Below are 12,696 nucleotides of genomic sequence, written 5' to 3'. Positions count from 1 at the left end.
TTGACTGTAATCCATGTTGGAACAGAGCTCAGGAATTACAAACATCATCACTCACCTGGTGATGATGGCCAGGTGTGGAGGGCTCATGCAGGCGCCCATGAAGAGGACCACATTCTCATGCCGAGTGTTTCGGTAGGCCATCACCTCCCTCTTGAAGGCCTTGAGCTGGTCCTCATTGTCACGCTCGATGTCGATGAGGCGGATGGCCACCTCGCCATGCCAGCGCCCGTGGAACACTTGGCCGAAGCGACCTGAAGAGGGCAGAAGGTACTGTAACTTAGAGGTTAGAGAGGTGTGGTGGTTAATTTCTTTACTATCAAATGAGGAGAGACAAACGTATCACACAAGTCAGAGTTATACTTAAACTAAATCTTTCATAGTGAGAGATTTGCAATAGAAATGGCTTGTCGACGAATCAGTGTCTCTGGTTCGTTGAAAAGCGGTGAGACAAAAGTACAAAGGTCTTTTATAGCCAAGATCCACCCCCTAGTCGACATAACAAACCACAGATGTTTTGAACGGGTCACAAGGTCAGACTTTTTAAATGAGAAAGGAGTATCCTGTAGCCAGATAGCATTCGCTATAAATTATCGTTCAGTTTGGTCCCTAAGACGAGGTTCCAATCTCGTTCCTGGTACTTCATAGCACAAAAACACCAACTCATCCAATGGCATAAATCAATTGTCAACTCCAGATACTCTCATCTCAAGTAAAACCCCTTGTTGACCCCACTCCTGGACAAGCTCACTGAGGGGAGTGAGCCTCTAGGTCATACACTATCCCAGGATAACATCAGAGATGACATACAATGGTTCCAGACACTACCACACCCCCAATGCTAAGGGAGGGAGTGACTGGCGCACAGACATTGTGGAGACAAGTAATTGGTTCCCCATTAATCACGCCATCCCTTCACATGGTTTAAGAACAGGTAGACACATTCACATATGAAGACAATGTTCCCTCCTGTCCTCTTCCCTTTCTGATATTCTGCATAGCACCAGGGACATGTGGAATACAAGCCTGACCTCTCCCCTCTTTGGGCCCCAGGTGACTGAGCCCCATCTGAGGGAAGAAGTGCAACTGCCAACACCAGTCCGAAGGGATACATTCTAATAACAAGTATATCACATAAGCATATTATGCAGATAAGACATCTTTATTATCTATGTTACACAACTAATTCTGATTCTTCCGCCACAGAGGTTTCAAGCCTGACACTAAAAAGTGGGGTCTGAATTGGTAACTGGAGGGCTACCGTTTTCAGGGGGGTGAAGCAATTAGGTGGACCAATTTCCACTGTAAGAGTTGGACTAATACAATTTTATTGTATGGTATTGTATCTTATTGACATTATTTCAATTAATGTATATATTGCTTATTTGTTGGATAAAACAAGTTGACTGCAAAATCCCTTTCATTTGAACCATTCATCATTCCAGGCAATACTATAGCTACAATGTCAATTGTACCTCTTCCCTGTTAATTGGTTCTGTATCCTGATAGGCTAGCTCATTGAGCGGCTGTTTGAACACAGGTGTGGTCCCTGTGACCTAATTATTGAAGGAAACGCTTTTAACAGCAGGTGTGTCATTGTTTAAGAGATCCTTGTGTGTGTAAGGTGAGCCACAGTTTTAGCCATCAGTTACTTGTTTTATCCTGCCGTTTTACAATAAATTAAGCATTTTTGCACATTTTACTTCTGTTGGTTTTTAATGCCTTTTAAGTGGTAGAGCATAGGCCAGATCTCTCAGTGTATTGTATGAATAATAATAATAATAATACATTACATTTCTATAGCACTTTTCATAGAATCCCTAAGTGCTTCAAGAACAAAAAAGAAGCAAGCAATATATCATGACAGGTCAACCAATAGAGGCCACGTCTTTGAAAGCTGCATCCTCCGAAGATGGAAAGGGTCAGATCATGGCTTGAGCGGAGAGAGCTGGTCAGATGATGGTGATGGAGTCTGCTGATCTTGTCAGAGGCTGTTCATTTAAGTCTGTCTATTACCTTTCCCGATGAGCTCCCCTATCTCTAGCTGTTCGAAGGGGATGTCCCACTCCTGGAGAAAGATGGAGGTCTGGCTGGCTTTACGGGGGAAGTTACGGGCCGACAGCAGAGACAGGTTCATCTCCTCAAACTCATCCTCCGAGTACTCCGCCTCATCGTTGCCCTCCTCGTTCTGCTCAGGAGAGGAAGAGTGAGACTAATTTCCATCCAGGTCAACAATAAGTGTTTTATAATAACTATTGAATGTGCTGTCCTCTACTGTACAATTATATTCAAATAAAATCCAATTAGATTAAATTGAAACGGTGAAAATGGACAGCCTTGTTGTGGGGTTGCAGAGGATTACCATCTGGATGCGTCAGCATGCCAAACTATAACAGACATGACAAAGGCTACACAGATCTTATTCAGAAAGAAATCATACAACGCCATCAGATGGGGGACTCACGTCTGATGTCGGTTCAACTTCAATCTGTAGTAAAGGGTTTAAAGGGTTCACCTCGATTCTGAAAACAAGAGCGTGGCATGCAGACGGGAATTATGAGCACTTTACATCCCACACGTTAGCATTATACATATATGCACTGAACCGTGTTGAATCATGCATCATGGACATTGATTAAACACCATACACTTAGTGAGCCATCCCTTTCGTCCATTTAGTTGGAGTTAACCTTTCCTAACCTCTCTGTGTCATCATTACAGATTCACACAGTATCTGTGTGAGGAGAGACACTGATTGGCAGCTCAGTGTCGTGACGATATGTGTATATGTGGTCCCTGTGGCGCGTGGGGCCCCTGGTAGGGCCTCTGTCTCCTAATGAGAGGATCCAGCCGGGGCCAGAGAGAGGCCCTCATTAAACCAGGGAAGAGGCCATTAAGGCAGGGGAATCAGCCAGCTGCCACTGGGTGCTGGCTAGGCGAGGGAGCGCGTGGAGCTGCACACAGAGAAGACTGGCTTTAATTAAATCATGAGAATGTGTGTTTCATAACCAAGATAATGTATTCATATTTGTTAGAAGGCAGAGAAGGAGAGGGGAAAGACAGAGAGGGAGAGATCAGTGGGGGTGAGAGAGAGAGAAAGAGAGAGTGTGTGTGCCCGAGTGAGAGATAGGGAGGAAAAAAAGGGAGCAATAGCGAGAGAGACAGAGCGACTGTTGCTGGCTGCACCTTAAACTAATTTCCCCTGTCATATTGACACTGAAACAACACCTGTGTCAGTCAAAAACAAGTCATTCAAACAGCCACCTATTTCTATCAGCTTAAAAACCACCAGCAATTGACTATAAAAATTGTCTATGAAAGCTAGAGTTACTGAACGCTACCTTTTAGTTTTGTGATTGATTGAGATTATAATGTAATTAGCTGAAGACTCCAAAGACGTCAATTGAGTAGGGGGATGAGATATCCATGGGAGCGATACTAAAAAGGAATGACCATTTCAATAAGCATAAAAATCCACCAACAATTGAAAACAATTGAAAATCGTCTATGAAAGCTAGTTTAGGTCACATCTTGGTACATATGCAGTTACTGAAAGCTAAATTTACTGAGTGCTACTTTGGGTTTAGTTTTGTGATCGATTGAGATTATAATCTAATTAGATGAGTAGTCCAAAGACATCTCCATCACTCCTTGTCTCCTCCTTCTGCTTGTTTTCCACAGCCGTGGTTTTCAAAAAACCAAGCGGAATCCAGTTGGCATCGTAACTGTAGCGTGAAGTGAAGGCCATGCTAACATTAGCCCCAGAGTGTTTGTCTAGCCCTTCATCTCTCATTGAAATTGTCACCAAAACATCTTTGCTCAAATAATTCAAAGTCCCTATCCTCTTTAACCAATGAAGGGACAGAGATAGACAGACAAGATGTGATATGAGGGTTATCTGAAACAGTCTGTTTTTTGCCCACACGATCATGCGGACATTACTCTGCGACCGCATGCTTGACAACATTTCTCAGCACATCATTAAAAAATAACATTTAGGTCATTTTCTGACATACTTCACTGGCAAAAGGATTCGGAGGAAGAAACTCCAAAATGGCACCGGAGAACAAGGCTGACGTTTTACGTATTCCTAACCAATTGTGTTTGCGTTGTTTGTAACTTATTTTTTTACTTATTTTGTACATAATGTTGCTGCTACCGTCTCTTATTACCGAAAATAACTTCTGGGCATCAGAACTGCGATTACTCAGGACAGAACAGCGGCATCTGGTAAGACAAGGGGTGGTGGACTATGTATTTTTGTAAATAACAGCTGGTGCACGATATCTCAGGAAGTCTCGAGGTTTTGCTCGCATGAGGTAGAGTATCTCATGATAAGCTGTAGACCACACTATCTACCTAGAGAGTTTTCATCTGTATTTTTCGTAGCTGTCTACATACCACCACAAACTGATGCTGGCACTAAGACCGCACTGAATGAGCTGTATTCAGCCATAAGAAAACAGGAAAACGCTCACACAGAGGCGGCGCTCAAAGTAGCCGGGGACATTCATGCAGGGAAACTTAAATCCATTTTACCAAATTTCTATCAGCATGTTAAATGTGCAACCAGAGGGGGAAAAAAATCTGGACCACCTTTACTCCACACACAGAGACGCATACAAAGCTCTCCCTTGCCTTCCATTTGGCAAATCTGACCATAATTATATCCTCCTGATTCCTGTTTTCAAGCAAAAATTAAAGCAGGAAGCACCAGTGACTATCAATAAAAAAGTGGTCAGATGAAGCAGATGCTAAGCTACAGGACTGTTTTGCTAGCACAGACTAGAATATGTTCCGGGATTCCTCCGATGACATTGAGGAGTACACCACATCAGTCATTGGCTTCATCAATAAGTGCATCGATGACGTCGTCCCCACAGTGGCCGTATGTACAAACCCTAACCAGAAGCCATGGATTACAGGCAACATCCGCACTGAGCTAAAGGCTAAAGCTGCCGCTTTCAAGGAGTGGGACTCTAACCTGGAAGCTTATAAGAAATTCCGCTATACCCTCCGACAAACAGGCAAAGCATCAATACAGGACTAAGATCAAATCGTACTACACCGTCTCTGACGCTTGTCGGATGTGGCAGGGCTTGCAAACCATTACAGACTACAAAGGGAAGCACAGCCGAGAGCTACCCAGTGATACGAGCCTACCAGACGAGGTAAACTACTTCTATGCTCGCTTCGAGGAAAATAACACTGAAACATGCATGAGAGCACCAGCTGTTCCCGGAAGACTGTGTGATCGCGCTTTCCGCAGCCGATGTGAGTAAGTCCTTTAAACAGGTCAACATTCACAAGGCAGCAGGGCCAGACGAATTACCAGGATGTGTACTGCGAGCATGCGCTGACCAACTTGCAAGTGTCTTCACTGACATTTTCAACCTCTCCCTGTCCGAGTCTGTAATACCAACATGTTTTAAGCAGACCACCATAGTCCCTGTGCCCAAGAACACTAAGGTAACCTGCCTAAATGACTACCGACCCGTAGCACTCACGTCTGTAGTCATGAAGTGCTTTGAAAGGCTGGTCATGGCTCACATCAACACCATTATCCCAGAAACCCTAGACCCACTCCAATTTCCATACCGCCCTAACAGATCCACAGATGATGCAATCTCTATTGCACTCCACCCTGCCCTTTCACACCTGGACAAAAGGAACACCTATGTGAGAATGCTATTCATTGAATACAGCTCAGCGTTCAACACCATAGTGCCCTCAAAGCTCAATAAGCTAAGGACCCTGGGACTAAACACCTCCCTCTGCAACTGTATCCTGGACTTCCTGACGGGCCACCCCCAGGTGGTAAGGGTAGGTAACAACACATCCGCCATGCTGATCCTCAACACAGGGGCCCCTCAGGGGTGCGTGCTCAGTCCCCTCCTGTACTCCCTGTTCATTCATGACTGCATGGCCAGGTATGACTCCAACACCATCATTAAGTTTGCCGATGACACAACAGTGGTAGGCCTGATCACCGACAACAACGAGGCAGCCTATAGGGAGCAGGTCAGAGACCTGGCCGTGTGGTGCCAGGACAACAACCTCTCCCTCAACGTGATCAAGACAAAGGAGATGATTGTGGACTACAGGAAAAAGAGGACTGAGCACGCCCCCATTCTCATAAACGGGGCTGTAGTGGAGCAGGTTGAGACCTTCAAGTTCCTTGGTGTCCACATCACCAACAAACTAACATGGTCCAAGCACACCAAGAGAGCTGTGAAGAGGGCACGACAAAACCTATTCCCCCTCAGGAGACTGATTTTTATTTGCATGGGTCCTCAGATCCTCAAAAGGTTCTAGAGCTGCACCATCGAGAGCATCCGGACTGGTTGCATCACTGCCTGGTATAGCAACTGCTCGGCCTCCGACCGCAAGGAACTACAGAGGGTAGTGCGTACGGCCCAGTACATCACTGGGGCCAAGCTTCCTGCCATCCAGGACCTCTATACCAGGCGGTGTCAGAGCAAGGCCCTAAAAATTGTCAAAGACTTCAGCCACCCTAGTCATAGACTGTCCCCCCCTCTTTTACACCGCTGCTACTCTCTGTTGTTATCATCTATGCATCGTCACTTGAATAACTCTTCCTACATGTACAGTGGGGCAAAAAAGTATTTAGTCAGCCACCAATTGTGCAAGTTCTCCCACTTAAAAAGATGAGAGAGGCCTGTAATTTTCATCATAGGTACACTTCAACTATGACAGACAAAATGAGGAAAAAAAATCCAGAAAATCACATTGTAGGATTTTTAATGAATTTATTTGCAAATTATGGTGGAAAATAAGTATTTGGTCACCTACAAACAAGCAAGATTTCTGGCTCTCACAGACCTGTAACTTCTTCTTTAAGACGCTCCTCTGTCCTCCACTCGTTACCTGTATTAATGGCACCTGTTTGAACTTGTTATCAGTATAAAAGACACCTGTCCACAACCTCAAACAGTCACACTCCAAACTCCACTATGGCCAAGACCAAAGAGCTGTCAAAGGACACCAGAAACAAAATTGTAGACCTGCACCAAGCTGGGAAGACTGAATCTGCAATAGGTAAGCAGCTTGGTTTGAAGAAATCAACTGTGGGAGCAATTATTAGGAAATGGAAGACATACAAGACCACTGATAATCTCCCTCGATCTGGGGCTCCACGCAAGATCTCACCCCGTGGGGTCGAAATGATCACAAGAACGGTGAGCAAAAATCCCAGAACCACACGGGGGGACCTAGCGAATGACCTGCAGAGAGCTGGGACCAAAGTAACAAAGCCTACCATCAGTAACACACTACGCCGCCAAGGACTCAAATCCTGCAGTGCCAGACGTGTCCCCCTGCTTAAGCCAGTACATGTCCAGGCCCGTCTGAAGTTTGCTAGAGAGCATTTGGATGATCCAGAAGAAGATTGGGAAAATGTCATATGGTCAGATGAAACCAAAATAGAACTTTTTGGTAAACTCAACTCGTCGTGTTTGGAGGACAAAGAATGCTGAGTTGCATCCAAAGAACACCATACCTACTGTGAAGCATGGGGGTGGAAACATCATGCTTTGGGTCTGTTTTTCTGCAAAGGGACCAGGACGACTGATCCGTGTAAAAGACAGAATGAATGGGGCCATGTATCGTGAGATTTTGAGTGAAAACCTTCCATCAGCAAGGGCATTGAAGATGAAACGTGGCTGGGTCTTTCAGCATGACAATGATCCCAAACACACCTCCCGGGCAACGAAGGATTGGCTTCGTAAGAAGCAGTTCAAGGTCCTGGTGTGGCCTAGCCAGTCTCCAGATCTCAACCCCATAGAAAATCTTTGGAGGGAGTTGAAAGTCCGTGTTGCCCAGCAACAGCCCCAAAACATCACTGCTCTAGAGGAGATCTGCATGGAGGAATGGGCCAAAATACCAGCAACAGTGTGTGAAAACCTTGTGAAGACTTTTGAAACAGAAAACGTTTGACCTCTGTCATTGCCAACAAAGGGTATATAACAAAGTATTGAGATAAACTTTTGTTATTGACCAAATACTTATTTTCCACCATCATTTGCAAATGAATTCATTAAAAATACTACAATGTGATTTTCAGGATTTTTTTTCCTCATTTTGTCTGTCAAAGTTGAAGTGTACCTATGATGAAAATTACAGGCCTCTCTCATCTTTTTAAGTGGGAGAACTTGCACAATTGGTGGCTGACTAAATACTTTTTTGCCCCACTGTACATATTACCTCAACTAACCGGTGCCCCCGAACATTGACTCTGTACCGCTACCCCCCTGTGTATAGTCTCACTATTGTTATTTTACAGCTGCTCTGTAATTACTTGTTACTTTTATTTCTTACTCTTCCTCGTATTTTTTTAAAACTGCATTGTTGGTTAGGGGCTCGTAAGTAAGCATTTCACTGTAAGGTCTACACCTGTTGTATTCGGAGCATGTGACTAATACGATTTGATCTAGTGTTCTACTCACCCAGGCTCAGACAGGACAGGGTGAAGGATGACCTGGGGTGTTCTGTTGGGGGCCTCTGGTGCCGGGGCCACGTCTGGAGCAGTATACAGTATATGGTAAATCATCAAAATAGCCCTTATACCATGGTAACTATAGTGTAATAATCTATGTATGTAATAACCCTGTAATAATCTACTGAGCTCTGCTGGGGGCTTCAAGGGCCATGCCTGGGGAGTGAGATCCATGCTAAATCATAACAACAATACAGGGGCTGTAAATAATAAATAATAAGCATTAGGAGTTGTTACTACTCAGGACTTGAGATACATGAGATACTCTATCAGGACCAATCCTATACCACCATAGTGTATCTCCTAAATGTTCTATCCCACCCCCATATGATTTCAGTCACATCCCCTCTTGTCAAATATCTCTCTAAAACAGTGTTTCTTCATCCTGGTCCTAAGGAACCAAAGGGGTGCACATTTTGTTTTTTTCCCTAGCACTACACACATGATTAAAATCATCAAAGCTTGATAAATAGAATCAGCTGTGTAGTGCTAGGGCCAAACCCAAAAAGGACCAGGATTAAGAAACACTGTTTTAAAAGACCCTTCTGAAATGGTCCAGCCAGGAGAGGCTCCAAAGTCTCTACACTAAGGGACCAAAAACTAAGACAGGCTTAGAGAGAAAAAAGGCTAAGAGTTTAGAAGCTGTCAAGGAGGAGAGAACAGAATCATCAAATCACATCATCAAAAAAGTCCTCCTCCTCTTCCTTTGGTCTAGTGCAGTGCATTTTGGTTAGGCGTAATGATCAATTAAGAGGCTTTTACCTGGGAAGATGAACTGCTGCTTGTATTTGAAGTAAGAAGAAGCTGCAGAGAGGGAGAGAGGGAGAATGGGTCTGAGTGGTACAGAGCTGGGTTCATAGAAGGGTTGAAATGACAATAATGATATTTCTTTCCTAGAGCAGAGATATAGGACAGACAGCTCTAAAAATCAAAGAGTAGTGGCACTACATTTACTACTTCTATCAGATACAATTTCTAAATGCACTTTAAAGACATCCTCAAGCAATTTTTGAAGTTTCCCAAGTATAAATACAGTAATGTACTGTACACACACTTATTAAGCATAACAATTTTTTTTGAGCAAATGTGTGTTTTTTAGACACAACAATAAACTTCAAGGAGTAGGGCATTCAAGAGTTGGTCTGATATGATGTCAAACCTGGACCCCTTATTGAGATGTGCCTTTTGTTAAGTACATCAGGTGTAAAATGGGGTGAAAATGAGACGAGTAGGTTTTCATTTCATCCTGTACCTGTGAAGTTGAACTGTTTCTGTTGCCGTGCTGACTGTGGGGAGGGGTGTAGGGGGGAGGGAGGGGTGGCACTGGAAGGGAGGGGTGGAGCGGGTGAGGAAGGGGTGGAGGAGGTGGTGGAGGAGGGGTTACTGCTGGAGTCTGGCTGGTACGGGACAGGGATGTGATCCTGAGGACAGAAAGAGAGTGAGAGAGAGAGTGAGAGAGAGATAGATAAAGGTGGAGAGAGGAGAGATGAGACATAGGGAGAGAAAGGTAGAGACGAGAGAGAGAGAGAGAGAGAGAGAGAGTGAGGGGTAAAACAAAAAAACAAAAAAAGAGAGAGTGAGGGAGTCAATTTCAAGGTGTAAAATGAATACAGACCTACAGGTGAAAAAAGTCTCAAAACTGACTGTGAATCCAAAATAATTTCATTTTCCTAGGCTTGTGAGTTTACTTGCTGTTTACATGATAGCTTTTTTGGTGCCCTTCAGTAGAACATTGACAGACAGCTCATCCCCCTGTGAGTCACACACTCTCTTCTTCTAGAACCCTCAGGCACCTCTCTCCTGTATCCACCTCAGTGCCTGGGGCACAGAATTAAATATACCAGTACTATAATGCATTTCTATGGCCTAGAGCAGGTAGAACTCTGTCTCTTTTCAGACTTCCTCATTCAGAAGATAACACCTGACAATGCACCTGTCGACTAATTGTGTTGTTATGACACGGGTCTATAGAGATAGTGCTGCTCAAGATAGGAGATAGGGGAGAGATATGCTGGCTTTTCTCTGAGAGATAAAAGCTCTATTACGTTGTAAGGTATAAATAAGTGGCCTTGGTTGCACTTGCTTATTATGGAGCGCTGCTATGTGTGTTCATTAATAGCACCCACCCCACACACACACACACACACACGCACACATACATACACACCATGAACTTTTTGTGGTTGTATTGATGTGGTAGAGTAAGGGAGATCTCGTCTCAAACTACTTATGGTCACAGTGAATTAAAAAAAAAGGTTCTATCTTGTTTAAATAAAGACTCAAAGCAATCAAATGGGTTATATTTCATGTGACAGGACATCTGATGAAGACCCAATAAGACAAATATAATCTTATTATATATAAAACTATAACTCTCATCCACTAAAAGTTGTCTAAAACGCTATAGTGTGGGTTTCCAAACAAAATACCTCCCGTATGAAGTTATGAGGACTTGCAAACTTAAAAATGGGGTAGGGGTATTTGCGGAAATCCCAAACAATGTTTGAAGAATTGAAAAGTATCTGTGGGATTGATGAGCTGCTACTTTTGAAGTGTGAAAATGAATTTGTTTTTATATAATCCAGTTGACGGTGATTGGTCCAGTAATGCTGGTCCGTCTGACTGGACCTCAGGTGATGCACATTTCAAACAGCCCAAAATAACAGATATCAAGACAACAGAGCTCAGATGTGGAAGCACGGAACGGGGGGTGTGTGTGGGCGCACGTACATGTGAGCATGCGTTCATGCGTCTGGTAGTTCCTACCTTGTTGATTTTGTTGGTTTTGGGCAGCGTCTGACTGATGTGCAGGTCTGTGTACCTGAGCGGGTTGTTGATGTCACATGGTACCGATTCAGTCCGTACCAAACGAGCTGGGGAGAGACCGAATCAGACAAACAACAAAACACTGAGAAGTCTTTATTTTCTCGAAATTCTGAATGTGAAAATATGACAAACTCTTCTTCTTTGAAGATGGTCCTTTTTGCTCTCGCAAGGGAACACTTAAGAACTCCCTAAGATACTGTAGCTTGCCAACTTCAAGTAGCAGAGACTTGAATCTTCCCTTGCTTTTTTGAAGGTTCCGTACTAAACAAAAGAAAGGTTCATAAATGGATTATTTTACCTTGATTTCCTTGGTGATCTGTCATACCGGTTGGGCGAAAAAGAGAAAGGTGTAAAGAACATACAGTTAAAGCTCACTTTAGATGACAGAGAATCTTTTAAATGAGTACTTCAAACAAAAGCACTATCACAGAGAATGAGTAGTCTTTTAAAGTAATACTTCAATAACATAAGCACTATAACAGAGAATGAGTCGTTTTTTAAAGTAAAGTTTCAATAACAAAAGCACTATAATAGAGAATGAGGAGCTTTTAAAATAGTACTTCAATAACAAAAGCACCTATATTCTAACAATCCTAATAAGTATACCTAATATGAATATGTTTTGCGCTGCGAAATTACAGTAGGGCTATATATGTGTCTCCTAGCTTGATATGCATGTGCAGTTTGTGTTACTGCTTATAATGAGAATAATACTAAAGTTCTGTGGCATGTGTATCAAGAAGTTCTACTGCGATTAAAATGGTACTTAATGTATGCAATCACTGCTTTCAGTCACTTTGGATAAAATAATCAGCTAAATGACATAACATGTATGAATTGAAAGACAAGTGGTGAAATCGTCCTTGATGTTATGTGACCTGTATATGAAGTCAGTCTTCAGTCCTATAGTAAGCTGCTGGTCCAACAGTCCTTTACCTTTGAGGGGGTTACTTCCTCCTCCTCTTTGGATGATCAGTAAATGGCAAGGTGGGGCTTCTTTGGTACATTTGTTGTGGCACTTCAGCCTGGTGAAACAACAGAATAAAACACTCACCAGGGCAGCATCAGAAATGGCATCCTATTCCCTACATAGTGCACTACTTTTGATCAGAGTCTGATCAAAAGTAGTGCATTATATAGGGAATAGGGTGTCACTTCGGATGCAACCCCAGACATCACTGAATCTCTGCTACTCATTTTCCAAACAGTTAAAAGAAACCCATTCTTGAACTTGTAATAGTCTGGGTCATTAAGGAAATAAAAAGTCTGAGTTCCACCCAATTATTTCCCTTGTGTCAAAAATGTCACATTCAGTTGGTTGTAAAATTGGTTAATTTACTCAAGTAATCGGTTTTAAA

General features: G+C 43.2%; 1 protein-coding gene across 1 annotated transcript in view; it reads right to left on the bottom strand.

The window, feature by feature from the left end:
- Positions 1 to 12,696, bottom strand: part of ksr2 (kinase suppressor of ras 2) — a 164,247-nt gene that overhangs the window by 28,183 nt on the left and 123,368 nt on the right. Inside the window, exons 9-17 of the mRNA XM_071402511.1 lie at positions 12,275 to 12,363; positions 11,637 to 11,654; positions 11,279 to 11,385; positions 9,765 to 9,933; positions 9,275 to 9,316; positions 8,463 to 8,535; positions 2,462 to 2,519; positions 2,014 to 2,185; positions 56 to 251 (exon numbers count right to left, since the gene is read on the bottom strand). Of these exons, the coding sequence (XP_071258612.1) occupies positions 56 to 251; positions 2,014 to 2,185; positions 2,462 to 2,519; positions 8,463 to 8,535; positions 9,275 to 9,316; positions 9,765 to 9,933; positions 11,279 to 11,385; positions 11,637 to 11,654; positions 12,275 to 12,363 (924 nt within the window). The remainder of the gene's footprint in view (positions 1 to 55; positions 252 to 2,013; positions 2,186 to 2,461; positions 2,520 to 8,462; positions 8,536 to 9,274; positions 9,317 to 9,764; positions 9,934 to 11,278; positions 11,386 to 11,636; positions 11,655 to 12,274; positions 12,364 to 12,696) is intronic.

Source organism: Salvelinus alpinus, chromosome 5, assembly GCF_045679555.1.
Source record: "Salvelinus alpinus chromosome 5, SLU_Salpinus.1, whole genome shotgun sequence".
In the NCBI taxonomy this organism is placed as follows: Eukaryota; Metazoa; Chordata; class Actinopteri; order Salmoniformes; family Salmonidae; genus Salvelinus; species Salvelinus alpinus.
Note: the sequence above shows the minus strand (reverse complement) of the source record. Positions and strands in the feature narration are given on the sequence as shown.